This window comes from Sus scrofa, chromosome 15, assembly GCF_054392235.1.
Source record: "Sus scrofa isolate SSC_HxYL_T2T_F1_AM1 chromosome 15, Sscrofa_HxYL_maternal_Yorkshire_Landrace_v2.0, whole genome shotgun sequence".
Taxonomy (NCBI): domain Eukaryota; kingdom Metazoa; phylum Chordata; class Mammalia; order Artiodactyla; family Suidae; genus Sus; species Sus scrofa.
The window spans coordinates 60,458,664-60,477,857 of NC_139397.1; the positions used below are offsets into that span (position 1 = coordinate 60,458,664).

A 19,194-nucleotide genomic window follows, 5' to 3' on the forward strand; every position below is an offset into this window, starting at 1 on the left:
AGGAGTTGAATCGGAGCTGTAGCCACTGGCCTACACCAGAGCCACAGCAACGCAGAATCCGAGCCGCGTCTGCAACCTACACCACAGCTCATAGCAACGCCGGATCGTTAACCCACTGAGCAAGGGCAGGGACCGAACCCGCAACCTCATGGTTCCTAGTCGGATTCGTTAACCCCTGCGCCACGACGGGAACTCCGTGTCTCTTTTTTAAGATGTAGAGTTTCTTGGAGTTCCTGTTGTGGCGCAGGGGAAACGAATACAACTAGGAACCGGGAGGTTTTGGGTTCAATCCCTGGCTTCAATCAGTGGGTTAAGGACCTGGCGTTGCCATGAGCTGTGGTGTAGGTCGAAGACGTGGCTTGGATCCTGTGTTGCTGTGGCGTGGGCTGGTAGCTGGTGTTCCGATTAGACCCCTAGCCTGGGAACCTCTATATGCCGCGAGTGTGGCCCTAAAAAGCAAAAAAAAAAAAAAGTAGAGTTTCTCTACACTTAAATATGACATGTTTATCTAGAGTGGACCAACTTGTTTTAGAAATGTTTATGAAAAAAAGATGGGATAAGGGTTGAGGCCTAGCTGACAAAAAACAAAAAAGAACAAAATAAAACAGAATACATTATCCTCAGGCTAATTCCTGTGAATGACTTATTTTAAGTGGAAAATTTTATCTAAAGCCAAAGGTTAGATTTATACTTTGATACAGTAATTTCTTTCTTTTCTCTTTACCATATTCTTAATGTTTACAACTGCCTGTCTTTTGTTTTAAACAAAATGATTTCCAGGGAAGTTGAACATTATATCATCTACCAAAAGGGGCACAATAGGCTGCTGTAAAATTGGTTATTGGGAATTAAATTTGTGCGTTTGGCAGTAGTTGTTAAAAAAAAAACCCACAGGAGTTCCTGTTGTGGTTTGGTGGGTTAAGGATCTGGTGTTGCTGCAAGGTGTGGCATAGGTTGCAGATGTGGCTTGTTGTGGTATTGCTGTGGCTGTGACATAGGCCTCAGCTTCAGCTCTGATTTGTTCCCTAGCCTGGGCACTTCCATATGCCATGGGTGTGGCTATAAAAAACAAAAATACAAAAACAAAACTAAAATTGCCTTCCAAAAATTTGAACGTTTGTCTTAATGGGAAATTAGAATCTAGAAATGTGTGTTGAGAAGCCTAACAGGTTTCATAAGAATTTAGAAAATCTCTGGTGATTATAATTTGCATCTCAGGATTATTTTAATTTACATTTCTAAACTCTTTAATTGAAATTCTGTGTGTTATTAGTTAGCTATAATAGACTTGAACTGGTAAAATTGAGGATGTCTTGTTATGATTGCAGAATCTAAATAATAGGGATGCTTGTTAAGGCTGAAGTCATTTGAGTTCAGTTGATATAAAATGTTTATGAACTATTTCTTTATTTTTGTCTTTTTGTCTTCTTACGGCTGCACCCGAAGCTTATGGAGGTTCCCAGGCTAGGGGTCCATTCGGAGCTGTAGCCGCCAGCCCACGCCAGAGCCACAGCAACTCGGGATCCAAGCTGCATCTGCAGCCTACATCGCAGCTCACCAGCAATGCTGGATCCTTAACCCACTGAGCAAGGCCGGGGATCGAACCTGAGTCCTCATGGATGCCAGTTGGATTCGTTAACCGCTGAGCCTCCACGAGAACTCTCGTGAACTATTTATTTAAATTAGTTTAATTTAAAACCGGATTAGTTTAAACTAGATAATATCATTTTTCCATTTTATCTTTATGTATTTTACTCCTTTTTAAATATGTAATTTAAAAACATTCACCCAGAGTTAAGTAAAATCTGTAAAGGCAGATGTATACATGTTCATGTGTGGATTTTTATTATGAAGTGAGCTGTGTTGTAACTCAGTATAAATTAGGTCTCAAGTCTTTCTAGGTCAAATTAAAAAGAAGAAAGAAGTCATAGTAAAAAATGCGGCACAAAAGAATATAGTTAGGCTTTCTGTGGAATAATAAGAATTACTAAAGCTACAAATGCTGGAATTTTAATGGCATACTTGGGGAAGATAATCAAAGCATATTGTTACCATGTTAGCCAATTTAAAATGTAAAACTAGGATTTCCATCGTGGCTCAGTGGAAAACAAACCAGACTAGTATCCGTGAGGATGTGGGTTTGATTCCTGGCCTCACTCAGTGGGTTAAGGATCCTGTGTTTCGGCGAGCTGTGGTGAAAGCCAATAGCTACAGTTCCGATTAGACCCCTAGCCTGGGAACTTCCATATTTTGATGGTTTGGCCCTAAAATAAATAAATAAATTAATACATATATAGAATGTGAAACTGTCTTTCAGCAGTTCAGATACAGTATGAAGGAACTATGTCTGTCAAGTCAGAACAGCTACTCTTCTCTACCAGATACCCTTAAATGTTTTTCTCCTAAAGTTCTGTTTCCTGGAAAACTGACAGAAGATAGACTTTTAAAAATCTTTTTGACTTACTATTAAATCTCGCTAGATCCATAGTCTAATTTTCACTAGGCTATCCTGAATTATCTCACTAGTATGGGCCAGAGAAGTTAATTCAGTAATTACCTGCTATTTGCTCAGTAGAACTTTCAATTTAAGTTCTGGAATTGAAAATCCAGTTTTGGGTAAGATTTTTATCTGTTTTAAAGCACTGGGGATAGTGGTGGCAGCACTTTCTCTCTCTCTCTTTTTCTTTTTTCCTTTTAGGTCTACACCCTTGCCATATGGTAGTTTCTAGGTTAGGGGTCCAATCAGAGCTCCAGCTGCCGACTTACGCCACAGCCACAGCAATGCTAGGTCCGAGCTGCATCTGAGACCTACCCCACAACTTGCAGCAAAGCCAGATCCCTAACCCACTGAGCAAGGCCAGGGATCAAACCAGCATCCTCATCGTTACTAGTTGGGTTCCTTACTGCTGAGCCACAACAGGAATGCCAGCAAGCACTTTGTCTCATTAAGGGCCTGTTTTAGAAATACCGTTATCTTCATTACTTTTTGTGGTGGTCTTCACAAATGTAATTAATGTTCTATATGCATTTCAAAGCAAATAGTTAGTTTTGAGTGGCTCTTACTACTTTTCTAGATTTCAGTGCTATGTGTGCCTGTAAATAAATAAATTGTCCAGGTTTATGCAAGAGGGCATAACTGGCATTTTTTTTTTTTTTTTGCTTTTTAGGCCCACATCCGAGGCATATGGAAATTCTCAGGGTAGAGGTTGAATCAGAGCTACAGCTGTCACCCTGCCCCACAGCATGGGATCTGAGCTGCATCTACGACCTACCCGACAGCTCACAGTAACACCAGATCCTTAACCCACTGAGCAGGCCAGGGATCAAACCAGCATCCTCATGGATCCTAGATGGATTCATTACCGCTGAGCCACGGCGGGAACTCCAAGAGGCTGTAACTCGAACCATCGTAATAACAGAAGATATTACAGTCATTGTCCAAGTGTAGCAGAACTTTGTTTCTTTGGAACATGTCCTAGATAAGGTGAACCTGATGTGGTAATCTCTTTTACTAGGCTCCCTCTGGCCAATTCCAGAGGAGGTTAGACTGTCCAAGGATTAGATGCTGACACAGAAGCAGCAGAGCTAGTACCTCAAAGAACATGACACCTCCCTCCCCGTAGGCTCTACTTACTTAGTTCATGACTCTTTACCCACCAGTAAGAAATACGTGCCTATTTTTGTTGAATGAATGAATAGATTCATTCATTCAACAGCCTCAGGTCTTCCCAGAAGATGGCCTTCCTTCTGCACACAGAGTGATTATTAATCACATTTCTAAGAACTTTGCAAACCTTAAATGGCCATCAACAGAATTACTGTTTTTTAATCGTTACGATTAGGGCAGTTCCTGTTTAAATGGGGACTGTTTCTTTGTTCCAAGAGACTCAGGTCACGGTCATTTGGGACCTGTGGGGCTCTACCTCTTGGGCATGCAAGATTGCATCCTAGATTGTCCTGGGGGAAAGGCAGAGATGGAAAGTGGCTCTCTTGGAGTGTTCTCTCATATTGTTTGCTTAGTTTGAGTCATTCCTTGCTCTGAAAATTTATAGCGATTACCTAACATCACATTATGTAGCTTTTTAACTGGTATCCTCACCTCTAGTATTTCTCTACTTTGTTACCTTAAATCCTCTTCTCAGATTAATCTAACTAAAACTAAAATTCTAATCATGTTATTCCATTCTCTTTAACCTTCAATGATTCTCTCTTACCTGCTTCTTTCTCTGAGAGCAGTCCTAGAAAATAGATGTATTTGAGTGGTTATAGCATCTGAATTTTTGTTGGCTGCTATTATGCCTTTAGACAAGATGCTCTTTGCTTGGCCGTGAGAATAAGTGCTCTTTCATTTCTCATTGTGGTTACATTACTTATGCTTATTTCCTAATGAAGGCCCATAAAATGATTTTATGATCATGAATTTCTCCAGCTCCTTGAATTGACCCAAAAGGCATATTTTAAAATATTTTGTTTGTGTACTTGTGTAAATGACTGTAGGTAGTTATGTAATACCTACTTAAAATCATGGTTTTGTTTTGTACTATTTATTTATTTTGTCTTTTTGCCATTTCTTGGGCCACTCCTGAGGCATATGGAGGTTCCCAGACTAGGAGTCCAATCGGAGCTGTAGCCGCCAGCCTACACCAGAGCCATAGCAACGCAGGATCGGACCCATGTCTGTGACCTACACCACAGCTCATGGCAACTCTGGGTCCTTAACCCACTGAGCAAGGCCAGGGATCGAACCCGCAACCTCATTGTTCCTAGTTGGATTCGTTACCCACTGAGCCACGACGGGAACTCCTGTTATGTACTTTTTAAATCTGTTATATTTTTATGACAGTTTGAAGAGAGGTGCTGATGGACTATTGATAGAAGATATGCCTGTGGCTAACACATCTCTATTACTGAGTATAGATTTTTTGCCAATATTCGTTTTTATTAATTTCTAACCAAGAAGTATAAACAGGAATATTTTAGAGCTATAATAATTAGAATATGCAATGTCGTTAACAAATTTAACGAGACATTATGTAGGTGAAGACGCCCTTCACATAAATCCTCTAACCTGTCAGAAAGATCTTATTTTTAGATATTTAGTCTCTTATAATTGCTCTAAGTTTCTTGCTTTAATTTGAGATTAAATTTTAATGAAAGGAAAAATGCTTCTATTTTCCAAACATTTTTGGTTTGCAGATTGATTTGTTATGAGTTAAAAATTCTGTGGCATGAGAACTTCTGGTTTTATAAAAGAGTAAGAGAGAAGACATTTTCACTGTGGCTTAGTGGTAATGAGCCCAACCAGTATCCATAAGGATGAGAGTTCAATCCCTGGCCCTGCTTAGTGGGTTGAGGATCCGGTGTTGCCATGAGCTGTGGTGTAGGTCACAGACATGGCTTGGATCCTGAGTCGCTGTGGCTGTGGCATAGGTCGACAGCTGTAGTTCTCATTCGACCCCTAGCCTGGGAACTTCCATGTGCCTCAGGTACAGCCCTAAAAAGTAAAAAAAAAAAAAAAAAGAGAGAGAAAGGATTGCATGTGAACAAAATAGCAGTGTGGGGGGTCTTTTTGTTTTTTTAATTTTATTGGAGTATAGTTTACCTACAGTGTTGTGTGAAGCACTGTTTACAACAGCCAAGACATGGAAGCAACCTAGATGTCCATTGACAGAGGAATGGACAAACAGTGTTTTATTGCCAAGGTGTGTTTCACCTTGCCAGTATGCTCTTGTTGCTTGGCACTGGGATGCCTAGAAGGAGGATAAAAGGATATAAAGGCCTGGAGGTTGTGAAATCCAGCTCAGGATATAATTTTTCCATGTCATCCTTATCCATTAGATTTCCAGCTTGTTTAAAAATTTCTTATGATGGGGAGTTCCCATCATGGCTCAGTGGGTAGCAAATCTGACTAGGAACCATGAGGTTGCGGGTTTGATCCCTGGCCTTGTTCAGTGGGTTAAGGATCTAGTGTTGCCATGAGCTGTGGTGTAGGTTGCAGGCACGGCTCAGATCTGGTGTGGCTGTGGCTCTGGCGTAGGCTGGCAGCAATAGCTCAGATTAGACCCCTAGCCTGGGAACCTCCATATGCCGCAGGTGTGGCCCTAGAAAATGCAAAAAAAAAAAAAAATTCTTATGATGGAACATGCATCATTTAATATGGGAATCTCTTGAATAACTTAAATATTTTTATTTCTCCTTATGTTGAATAGAAAAAGCAATTTCCTTGTTATTTCCACCGATTGGTCCTATTTGTACCGTCTAGAACAATTTTTAAAAGTAGAGCCATTTACATATTTTTTTATACAAATGTGTTTTAAACAGGCTGGCTATCCAGTGGACAAGGGAGCTATTTCAGATTTCTCATTTCTTTCTTTTGTTCCATGTTTAGGCAGGACTACAGTGTACTAAGCAGAAAGACCATTTGACTGGCAGAGGAGACTTTGGTTTTGCCACCTGTTTGACTTTGAGCAAGTTATTTCACTTCTCTGAGTCTCAGTTTCTTGAGATGAAACTCAGTTACTGTGTAGGAACCATTGTTCTTGTTGCTGATAAATGACATTATAGGATTGACCCATTCCTGTTTTTGCCGTAATTTCTTAGATGGGTCAGAAACCATTTCTACATTCTTTCTGGTGGAAGAGTCCAATTAGGGGTGAGATATGGCTACTTTTTACAAAACACAGAAAACGTAACAATGATTTGTTTAAATAAAGATCTGGACATGAGCAGAAAGTAGCTGAAATGTTTAGGAGGCGGTTTGTTTGTTGGTTTTCCTTTTGTTTTGCCTTTCCTTTCATGCTCTGTGGCTACTGATCCACGTTATGCACTGAAAACCCTCTCTAGATATTATGTAGTGAATAGTGAAAGATTGGGGCAGTCTCATTTTTTTCTTTTTTTCTTTTTAATGCCTGCCCCGTAGTCTTTGGCAAGTAATAGTTCTTGGCTCTTCAGTTCAGTTATCCAGAAGGTCTTATCCTCACCATGGAGGCCAAAGGAATGACTTTGAGGACTTACCCAAACCTTTGTGTGCAAAGTTTGTGTCTGTGAACAAAATTCTTGATGCAGTACATATGTTTTTGAGTCTTAGGATTTAAGTCGCCATTTCATTAATTGCTATAAGGCTGCATTCCAGAAATCCTGGAAATGTGGAAAAGCGTTGGATGTATTGTCATAGTTGATATTCTGGAAAAAAAAAATCACGGAATACTAAAACAAGAATAGTGCCTCCTCTGACGTGTCTGCTTTTGCAGAAACAGGGGGTCCTCACACAGGGTGAATACTGATCCTGAGCTAGGGGTTCCATTTTTTATTCAGTTTTCTAAGAAACCTGACTCCCCCCACCAAAACCTCCCCAACATTTAAAAGTTGGTGTATAGTGGCCAAGATGAATAAAAAGAGCACTAAATCTTATGCTAAAAAACTATTTGAGAATTGTTGGTTGTTCCTCTGTCTGCCAGGCGTGAAGCAGGATCACAAGTTATGGCTTGTTGTCAGGATTCCTGGGGATAAAGTAGTGGGTAGGCAAATAAAGCAGGGGGATAAATTATTTTTCTAAAATGATTTAAGATCACATCAAAATTAAGCCAAATCAAGTGATGGTTGAAAAAGGAAGGAAAAAACCTTGAGCAATAAGCAGTAATAAAAAGAAAATATCCCAGGTATCCTTAGCTGAAACAGGATGTGGCTCAATGTTTTTCTCCTTTGAGTCCCTTTGGGGAAGCAGCACTTAAATTGAGTAACATTGGGGAGGGCAGAGCCTTGGCCTGGTTGATGGTGGAGAAGTTTGAGAGAGACCACAGGCTGAGGGAAGCCACCCACACGGTGCCAGCCGAATTCCCTGGGAGGCTACTCTCTGGGTCCTGGGAACTTGCAGGGGATGAGCACTGTCCAGGGAGCTGCAGCTTCCAGGAATGATGAGAGAAGAGCCCCTTCCTCCTCCAGTGTACCGCCCCCTCCCTCCCCCCAGCATCCTCCACAAGTAAAACTCAACCCTATGCCAGTTGGCAAAGATATGTTTACAGAGTCCAGCTCCAGTACCGTAAAGCAGGAAAAATATTGTGAGTGGGAGCTGAGAGGCAATTAAATTGATAACTGGCACATTCCACATTTACTGTATAGTATGCTCTATTTAAAAAATGTTTTTTAAAAATGTTTTTAGAGAGTTTGGTACCAAGGTAGAATATTTAAAAATTGGGCTATCCAAGACATATGGTCACAACAAGCCAGAATTCTAGTTAGATGAGAGTCCCTCATTTTGAAAGGTTTTAGAAAAGGAGTATATCTTCCCTTGTTTTCTTACTCTCTTTGTATTTTAAACTGTGACTGTTAACTGATAGGTGGCCAGTTTCCAGTAGAAAAGGTGTCTCAGTGTCTGCTTTTACCTACGCTTGACATGTTGCTTTGTCTGTTCCTGGTAGTGTTTGACTACAGTTACAGAGACTACATCCTGTCCTGGTATGGAAGCCTCAGCAGAGACGAGGGCCAGCTCTACCACCTGCTCTCCGAGGACTTCTGGGAAATTGCCAGACAGCTGCGCCACAGGCTGAGTCACGTGGATGTGGTCAAAGTCGTTTGCAGTGATGTCGTGAGAGCGTTGCTCACTCACTTCTGTGACCTGAAGGCGGCGAATGCCAGGTGACTGTTACAAATCGGAATAACCCCCCCCCCACATTATTCACATTAAAAATTTTATCTTGTTGTGAAGGGGGTCAAAGTCAAGACAAAACTCTAGCATATTCATCCTCTTGCTGGGATCTGGCTGGAAAGGTAGACATGTCTGGGGGAATAATCATAATATTTGGATAGAGTAATTTTTTAAAAAATTTTAATTAAAAAAACTTTATTCACTTGTTTGATTTGTGTGGATATATGAAATGTATTTTACTGAGCCAGCATTATGTTGAATTTATTTAGCTTAGTATTAAGGGTACCTTAATATTTAACTAGTTTTGGAGTTCCCATTGTGGCACAGTGAAAGCATATCTGACTAGGAACCATGAGGCAGGTTCGATCCCTGGCCTTGGTCAGTGGGTTAGGGATCCTGGCATTGCCATGAGCTGTGGTGTAGGTCACAGATGTGGCTCGGATCTGGCATTGCTGTAGCTGGTGTGAAGGCCTGCAGCTGTAGCTCTGATTCGAACCCTAGCCTGGGAACCTCTGTATGCTTTGGATATGGCCCTAAAAAGCAAAAAATAAATAAATAAATAAATAAAATAAGTAAATAAAAATTAGCTAGTATTAAGGGAAACAGAATTTGATGACAGTGTTTTATACTCTGAGAGAGTGTCGGTATGTTTTCAGTTTTCAGGGAAATTTAAATAAAGCTCATGTCTCTTTTTGTGAGTCCCATGTTAAGAAGTCTATTGTGTTACAGTATCCCCAAAATTGATTTTTAAAAGGAACTCAGTGTTGGAGAAAGTGGGCTGTAATTAGAGAAGGTGTGTCAGTGTGAAAATTGCTTGTATTTAGGCTTAGCAGCTTTTTGTACTGTTACACAGGAAAGGCTTGTGCCTGAGAGTCACCCTGCCTCAAGGAAGATTTCACCAAGGCCTTTCTGTGCTCATAGCAAGTTCTTACTCGCAGGTTCACTGATGGGATCTTAAATGCCTGAGAGCGTGGTGAATCCTAGCACCTCTAACTTGGACATAAAGTGCAGTCTTGGAGTTCCTGCTGTGGCTCAGTGGGTTAAGGACCTGGCATGGTATCCATGAAGATGTGTGTTCGATCCCTGGACTCACTCAGTGGGTTAAGGATCTGGTGTTGCCATGAGCTGTGGTGTAGGTCGCAGATGCGACCTGGATTCCGAGTTGCTGTGGATGTGGTGTAGGCTTGCAGCTACAGCTCTGATTTGACCCCTAGCCTGGGAACTACCATATGCCGAAGGTGCAGCTGTAAAAACAAAAAAATACAGTCTTATTGCAGTGAGTGGCCTTTTGCCCGTTTGGATGTGGCCTCAGTTGGAGCAGGAACGGAACTCTCTGCGGTTAACATGCCGCTTCTCACTGACACTGCTCTGCCTCTGCTGTAGGGAAGAGAGGAGGTATTGCAGACTGCATAAGTAAGCAGAGGAATCTTCCTTGAGCGGGTGGTAACTCCTATTCCTCTAAGAAGCCTGGTTGTGAGCCTCTGTCTGAAAGCACTTTCTCGGCCTGGCCACTGGGGGTAGTGGTGCAGCAGCAGCTCTCATCCTCCGCTGGGCTACCTCTTCCCACAAATTGTCCTCACTCCCATGTCCCCAGCTCACGCTTGTGAGGCTAGCTTCCATAGAGCTACCATGTGCCTTTTCTTTTCCATTTTGCTGCCCCCAGTGTTTAAAAATAAAACTGGGAATACATTTTATATTGTGACCCAGTTTCATCCAAAAATATTCATTACCTGTGATAACTTTGATATTTTTTATTGTTTACCATTTAAAAGCATGGCCTTTGAGACTAAATTTTGTGGGAGTCACAACCCACAGTTTGAAAAAAATTACCATAGATCAGCAATTTTTAGATTTCGTGGTCTCAGAATCCCCCCGCCCCTTAAGTTTTTAAGGCCCTAAAAGAGCTTTAGTTTATGTGGGTTATGGCACGTAGTGTCCTGGGGCAAGCCTGGCTGGTTTGCAGGAGCTGACTGTGCACAGCTCTTCCCAACCCGGAGGTCACATTGTCCCATCATAATTGGCCACAGGAAAATGCTGCACCTTGAAGCTTTTTTCACCCTGGAGTGCGAGTTGTTAAACTTTTACCAGCTCACCACTCATCATATCTGTCAATATTTACCATATTCAGTATTAAACTAAGAAACTTTTTTAAGTGTAAGAATACAAAGTACACCTTCCACTCACCATCAGAGTGGCAATGTCATCACACATCAAGTAGTCTCTGAAAAACGCCACCACAACCCGTATGAGTGAAAAAGACACATGGAATTTTTGTAGTACTGTGAATATGGTTTGGACCACCTGAAAGTGTCTTGGGGACCCAGGAGCCTCTAGACCACCCTTTGAAAACCACTGTTTGGAGAGAAGATGACTTCCTGTAAGGAGATATGTGAATCATAGGAAAACAGGAGAAATAGACTCTTGGGTTAACTCCCTGGGGTCTCAAAGTTAGCCTTCTGAAGTGTTCAGCAGCCCCATGCAGCACCTAATTTGCTGTAGTACCTGTTTTATAAAGTGCTCCCTAGTTCTGCCTGGCAGAAAGTGTCAGACACTTGTTTAAATTCAGTGGAAGCTCACTTTAAGGTATTTAAAATATGATTCAATAGAGAAGAGTATTTTAGATCATTATTTTATTCCAGTAGGAAGACTGATGAATTGAGATTTGGGAGAAGAGCAAGTAGTTAGAGAAATTTACTGTTTTTATGATTATCTGATTTCAACATGAGACTGTATTTTTCACTGAGGCACTTATTTACCAGCTTCTGAAAATTGCTGCTTTTGCAGATGATATAAAGATGGTTTGGGTCAGCCCCAAAATAATAGAAACAGAGAATTGATTCCATTTTAGGAGCTCCTTCTCTTTGGACTTCTGGTTTTCTTCTGCCAAGTGTAGATTTATTTTACTGCTATGTAGGCTATGCCTAGAAACTCTAGTTGATGATTCTTATTAAAGAAAAAAAATGCCTCTGTTCTCTGAGATTATGGATATTTGGAAAAATGCCAGTAAGTCACCGGTGTTTTGCATATAGATGACCATGCCCTGGAGGTGAAAGCTGGGGATCCAGTATCTGATTATGCATCATCTTCTACCAATTACACAACGAGGCTGGCAGAAACACATCTGGATTTAATTGTTGTTTCTGTACTTGCCTGCCCCAGGTAAACAGTGCCCTCGCCCTGGAAATCACTGTTGGTATGCAAATTTCCATTGGCTGCAAAATGACTTTGGCAGTCAGGGAAGTGCCCAGTTGAATCAGCTGCTATCAGACAAGAGAATAATAAATTGCATTAATAAAAGCAACACATCCTCTGCTGACTGTTAAGCAATTGCGTGGAGGCAGCTTTCCGGTCAGCCTGTATTTATTCTCCAGCTGACATTCTTTTGGCTGCTCTAAGCCAGTCCAGATCATACTTAATTCTTGCCTCTGCTTCCTCTTGCTTTGCCCCATCTGTTTGTTCTAGAATGTTTCAGGAAGATCTGAAAATAATTGTTTTTATGCTGTTAAATCAATAGCATCTTTCACAGCCTCCTTTTCTAATCTCTGTGTGCTGTTTAAGGGAGAAATAATACTTTTATTCACATATTTTTCTTCTTTCATTCTTTTCCCCTTTTCATCTTAACCTCTGATTAGGGTGTAGAGTCTGGACTTGAAAGTCAGGCAGGACAGAACTTGAGAGTTGTTTGTATCCACTGTTTATTACCTCTGTGACTTTGGACTATTTGCTTAACCAGATCCTTAATAGTCTCATCTATAACATGGTGATGATGATATCTCCTTCTTGGTGTGGGTGGGAAGAATAAATATATTGCACAAAGGAATTTACAGAAGGTTAATGTCCTTTAGCTCACTCAAGGCATGAGAACCCAGTGGTAAGTTCTGGGAAACAAGATTTTTTTTTTTGTCTTTTTAGGGCCACATCTGTGGCATATGGAGGTTCCCAGGCTAGGGGTTGAATTGGAGCTGCAGCTGCTGGCCTACACCACAGCCACAGCAACGCTGGATCCAAGCTGTATCTGCAAACTACACTGCAGCTCACAGCAATGCTGGATCCTTAACCCGCACAGCGAGGCCAGGGATGGAAACCACATCCTCAGGGTTACTAGTCAGGTTTGTTACCGCTGAGCCATGATGAAAACTCCAGGAAACAAGTGATTGATCCACACTGACTGAAGGACTAAGGCTTCAATCCACCAAAATGCTGGGTGGACACCTCTTGGCCCAGAATAGGCATCTGCACCTACCCCTTCCTCAGCTTCTAAATGAATGCTTGCTGCCCATTTACTAGGGGCATCATAGGAATATCCTTCTTGGAGTTAGCAGAGAGCTCCAAGGAAACATTCACCTTTCCTTTTTTTATACAGCAAGCTCCTTTGAACAGCTGTCTGGGCTTTGGTTCACTCAGTGTTTTTCCCTGTCTTTAATTGTTTACCCTCCATGAGGACAGAGAAGGGACTTTGAGAGGGATTTTGATGTCCTATAAAGAAAGCTCTTTTGTTAAAGTGAATTTTGCAGGGGTGGGGCAACTCCCCCCAATAAATATTAACTGTATATATATTGTAAAATAAAGTTTTACCTTTGAAAGTGCTTGACATGACAAAGTAACATCTATATCTTACTGTATTAAAATATCAACTCTAGCTGGTAATGAGCTGGAGTTTAAAATAAATGAAGAGTCCATTTTTTTTAAAGTAAACATGTATTAGTATATATCCAAAGGCTTACTCTTAAAGTTGTTCGTTAGTGTTGACTTTGTTGACAGTCCTAATTGTTGACACGTTAGGATTCAATTCCTCTTCCTTATTGTAGAAGACAAAGAGGAAACCTTTCTTTTTTCATGTATGTACACTAGAAACTAGTCTTTAGTTTTGAGTGCAAAAAGAAATCAAGGTTAACTCCTAGGACACATTAGTCATAAAGGCATCAATATGCGTTTATTTGTTTCATTTCCTTGGTGGTACCTGGTATGCTTCTTACCTTTCTCTTTAGTGTTTTGCTTTTGTTTTTGTTCCCACCATTGGCCACTAGTTACTATAAGAAGCCCATAAACTGCCACTTATCTGGAAGATATTAGAAGTATTATCTTCCACTCTTTCTTGAATTGCTATCAAGATACTGTAGGGGAAAGGAGGTAGAGGAAGTCCTACTTTCCACTCTTCTTCAGTCAGATCATCCAAATTAATGGTCCTGGCATGAGATTGGGTTAGTGCTGACGGGTAGTCTGTGGCCAAGGTTGGTAAGATTGGCTGGAAAATACTTAGGAGCCTCACAGAAGGCAATTTGCCATCAAATTATGTAGCATCAAGTTGTGGATCTTTTCCTCGGTGGGAATACCCATGCATTTGTTTTACCCCTTGAGCCCCCTAGTCAGGAAAGCTGCCTGGTGACCCTGCTTTATGCTTTGTGAGTTGTTGTTGTTGTTGTTTTTTTAAATGAAGCTGTATATCACATTGAAGAGCTCTGGGAGGGAGTTCCCATTGTGGCTCAGAGATCATGAGCCTAAATGTTATCCATGAGGACGCGGATTCGATCCCTGGCCTTGCTCAGTGGGTTAAGGATCTGGTGTTGCCGTGAGCTGTGGTGTAGGTCGCAGACATGGCTCAGATCCCACCTTGCTGTGGCTGTGGTGTAGGCCGGCAGCCTCAGCTCCAGTTGACCCCTAGCCTGGGAAGTTCCATGTGTGGCGCGTGTGGCCCTAAAAAGCTAAGAGGGTAAAAAAAAAGAGTTCTAGGAGACTCAAAAATAATTGAGTTATATAGAGATGTTCATTCCTTTCTGGATTGTTGCTGTGACTTGAGAGTCATGTATAACTCTTGATGCCACTTAAGGTTAGAAATCCTAAAAGGTCATGCATCTTCATTTTTCCAGATTCATCTGTGGTTGGGAAAATTGACTATTGATATTGTTGAAGAGTGGACACAGATATTAAAACTGATATGTCGCCCATTTGAAATTTTTTTTTACCTGATGGCACATAACCAAATTGTTTTTATAGAAATTTCCTTCTTGCCTCTTCCATCTCTTCATGTATTTTTCCTTTCAGACATGAAGAACAGCCGAGGCCTTTTGTGTTGCATGCATGCTTGAGGAACTCAGATGATGAAGTAAGATTTCTACAGACGTGTTCTCGGGTTCTGGTGTTTTGTCTCCTCCCCTCAAAGGATGTCCAGTCTCTCAGCTTACGCATAATGCTTGCAGAAATTCTCACAACAAAAGGTAGACTTTTATAAGTAATTGGTATTACTAATACAGTACTTATGCAAACTAACATGCTTCATGCTAATGTGATTACACTTTATATGACACCTGTGCATACCTTGTATACTGTGGAATATATGGGAATTAAAGTGCTTTCCAAACGTCAGGTTTAAATGTCACTTAAAGAAGGCATTGCTTGGCCATGCATGATAAACAAATTTTTTGTATAACATATTGCCAGATACATGGCCCATTCTGTTGTTTATAACACATGGCCAGTTCTTTGGCTCTCCACGGTGTGGCATCCATTTGGGTTAGTTTTTTGAGCTACTCAGGCCAATTATATGCATTAATGAAAGAAAATCTGTACTAAAACTCTAGTATGCATTTACCTAAAATATCTTTGCTATTTACACAATTCATTCATAAGACCTATAAGTAACTTACAATAAATAAAAAAGGAACTGTACCACAATATATGTGATTACTATAAAAAAGTGTATCCAGGGAAATGCTTAGCCAGGATAAGAAAAATTGAAGAACGTATGATGGGAGAGAAATTTTTCTTATCTTGGAATCTCAGATAACATTGTGTTTGATATGCATTGATTGAATATCTCATTTGTTATCTCAGGATTAGCCAGCTGTTCCCATTAGCTCATTCAGCCAACCACAGAGAAAGGGGGAACATTTTAACCTAAAGTTAGGATGAATCTGTCAGAGTGTCATTGACTGTTTAACAACTTCCTCCCTGAGGTCTGCTTTCACCAGTTGGGAGAATGTTGACTTTCATCTTTTGGCAGACAAAACATATTGAGCCTTATAAAAGAAACAAAAGGGAAAAAAATGAATGTACTTAATTTTGATAGTTTTGTTAACAACTTGGGTTCCAAATTATATATTTTTTTCATTATTTTTTTTACATGTAACTCATTTGCTAAAGCAACTACTTGGTTGTAGCCATAGCTGGTAGCAAACCCAGAGGGATGGGTAGCTGTGTGTGTGTGTGTGTGTGTGTGTGTGTGTGTGTGTGTGTGTGTGTGTGTGTGTCTAGGGCCCATTTGGGCAGCAGTTTTAGAATGTTTCCCAAATGTAGTTTCAATTAAATAACATAAAAACAATCCCTTTGAAGAAGAATACCCTTTTCAGTGGTGCTTTCTTCTCTGTTTCACAGTCCTGAAGCCAGTAGTGGAGTTGCTTAGTAATCCAGATTATATTAACCAGATGCTGCTTGCCCAGTTGGAGCACAGAGAACAGATGAATGAACATCACAAGAGAGCCTACACGTATGCTCCTTCTTATGAAGAGTTCATCAAGCTTATTAACAGCAACTCTGATGTTGAGTTCTTGAAACAACTAAGGTATTTGGTCTTGAATTATAGCATGACAATAGCAACTAATTATCCTCTTCTGCCTAGCTAGGTAAAAAAAAAATGTGGTTGTCAGGGAAGTGGAAATAAAGGAAGTTCATAAATCTTACTAATTAGTAACAACAAGATTTATCCAGCCTTCTCCTTTAGCAGTGGAATTTGTTTGTTCAAAGTATCATGTTTTGGAAATAATTAGGGTATAATAGAAAGCTGTTCAGTTGTTAGAACCTGTGTAGCTGCTTAGATGCTTACCTTGGAAAAGCAGTGGAAGGAAATGTGTTTTTAAAATTGTAATGTAGAACATTGTGTTGATTTTCATTTTTCTTAGAAAGTACAGAGGCCCAGGTTTGGGAATAAAGTGTTCTCGATTCGTTGTTTTGAGAAAACACTTTTGAAGTATATCCCAGGAGTCTCATTTAGAGGGGAGTTCAGTCTCCTTTATTGCACTTGAGATATTTTAGGGGTGAGTGTGTTTATTTTTTGTTTTTAAATACAGTGTATGCATATACAGTATGATTGTATAGTATCCTGTGGTTTGTGTATTTTCTAGTTTCTGTTTCTCTTGTTAGCCCTCTGTTTTAGTGTCCCAATCAAGCCTGCATGGGGAGAAAGGAAGCTCTGGTCTGTGAGCTTTGCTTTTGATGGATAATTTTTGTAAATCACTGATGGAAAAGTAAGATATTGGCTGAAATTGGGTCTTTGGACTGAGGAGTTTAGCCACATTTGCCCCTGAAATGGGGTCAACAGTAAAATGAGTTATGCTGGTTAATTTTCTAATCTGAATAATACACCTTCTAAGAAACATACGCTGTGGGCAGCACTGCTGTGTTCTCATCGACTGTGCCATATGTTAATCTAGGTCCCACAAATGTATAATGATGGGTTTGATTGTGTAGCTTTGTTTACAAGTAGTTTAGTTCTTGTGGGATATAGTCTCTGAAGATTTTAATCATGTTTCTCTTCCCATATGTAATCTTGAAGAGGCTATACGGTATTTATCTGTGATTATTTATGTCTGAACCTAGAAATTCCTTCTTCGTAATTGTGATACTTGAACTGATCAAGGACCCAAGAGCCAATATTCGAAGCTTGCTATCTGAACCTTACAGGTTACATCTACTCAAAGATCATCTTTACTGTGGTTTCCAGTGACTCCTTTTAAAGTGTCATGCCATGGAAAGTGCAAGAGCCCGCAGTGTCACACACCCTTGTTGCCTCCCTGTCCCCTTAAAATTCTCAACACACAACACACGCACCAAGCTCTGGTTCTGTAGGTGCTGTTCAGGCTTATACTCTAGTGTTCCTCTGCCTGGTGCTTTTATAACATTGTTCCCAGATGTGCTGTGTGTGGTGTGACCAAGGTAACGGGATGCCCTCCATGGAATTAATTTCCTTCTAAGATGCTGTTTATGAGCAGATGATCCCTCATGTTAATAAACTGTGGGTGCATTGAATTCCTAAGCATTTCCCTTGCCAAACAGTCTCTCCACAGTAAGGCCAGACATGGATCATTTGCTAACTGCAGGGAAGTTTAAGATAACAATCTCAGATCAATAGTGGCAGATACTTAAGTGCATCAGTATTCATTCTTCTTCCAGACTTAAGGATGAGTATTCTTTTTTCTGAACCAAATGAAAGACTCCAGCACTGCACACATGGTGACAAAGTTAATGGTGTAACAAAAAGGTGCCAAAAGGCATTTATTGATCAGAACTAATTATTTTGAATGATCAGCTATTGGTACTGTAATACTGTCTATCATTTTGTATCTGAGCACAGTTCCTCTATTATGAATGAATCTTGTTAAAAATTAATGGTTCGGAGTTCAGTGGCTCAGTGGTTAACGGATCCGACTAGGAACCATGAGGTTGCGGGTTCGATCCCTGGCCTTACTTAGTGGGTTAAGGATCCGGCGTTGCCATGAGCTGTGGTGTAGGTCGCAGACGTGGCTCGGATTCTGCGTTGCTGTGGCTCTGGTGTAGGCTGACGGCTACAGTTCTGCTTAGACCCCTAGCCTGGGAACCTCCACATGCGGGCGTGGCCCTAGGAAAAAAAAAAAAAAAAATTAATGGTTCATCTTCTTCACAGTGTACTAGCAAAAGGCTCTGGGCTATTTGAAATGCTTTAAATATCCTAATATTGGCAGTTTGTCATCTAGTAGGTAAAGAAGTAGCTCAGCAAGTACTGCCCTTTAAAAAAAAAAAAAAAAAAAAGCACGATGTCTATTGTCCCAGGATGATTGGACAGCCTGCTTTTGTCACAGTAGGAGCATTATGGATTTTCTTCACCCTGTGCCCAAAGATACTGCTGAAAGTTCTTTTTTTTTTTTTTTTTTTTTGGTCTTCTCTTTTCACAGCCACACCTATGGCATATGGAAGTTCCATATGTTCCTGGGTTAGGGGTTGAATCAGAGCTGCAGCTGAGGCCTAAGCCACAGCCACAGCCACACTGGCTACAAGCCACATCTGTAGCCTGTGCCACTGCTTGTGGCAATGCCAAGTCCTTAACCTACTGAGCAAGGCAAGGGATCGAACCTGCATCCTCATGGATACCATGTTGGGTTCTTAACCCACTAAGCCACAAGAGGGACTCCTTCAGTAGAAGTTCTGATTTTACACTTTCCCTTTTCCCTCTAATGTGTGATGGAACAAAAGTATTATAAGCACTTAAATCTCTTTTTTTGGCCATGCCCACTTCACACAGGGATCAAACCTGTACCACAGCTGCTACATGAGCCACAACAGAGACAAGGCTAGATCCTTAACCTGCTGAGCCACCAGGGAACTCCTTAAATCTTTTCTTGACATCACTTCTTGATAATAGGGTATTACTGAAGGGTAGCCCACTGGGGGTTGAGCCCTGGAGACTTAAGGGGCAGTAGAAGAGCTAAACTAAAGAATGGCTTTTTCAAGAATTGAGATACAATATACATACTGTAAAAGTCATTATTTTACAGTGTACAATTCAATGGTTTTTAGTATAT

The 19,194-nt window shown here is 40.7% G+C and overlaps 1 protein-coding gene across 9 annotated transcripts in view; it reads left to right on the top strand.

Annotated features, from left to right (window-relative positions):
* The window catches only part of SNX25 (sorting nexin 25), a 149,446-nt gene that overhangs the window by 60,231 nt on the left and 70,021 nt on the right, over positions 1 to 19,194 (top strand). For all 9 annotated transcript variants that reach the window (XR_014830417.1, XM_085000975.1, XM_085000976.1 and 6 more), the window contains 3 exons: positions 8,418 to 8,634; positions 14,687 to 14,859; positions 16,016 to 16,202. Coding sequence is in view for 8 of the 9 variants with exons in the window: in XM_085000975.1 (XP_084857101.1) it covers positions 8,418 to 8,634; positions 14,687 to 14,859; positions 16,016 to 16,202 (577 nt within the window). In the remaining variant the exon portion in view is untranslated. The remainder of the gene's footprint in view (positions 1 to 8,417; positions 8,635 to 14,686; positions 14,860 to 16,015; positions 16,203 to 19,194) is intronic.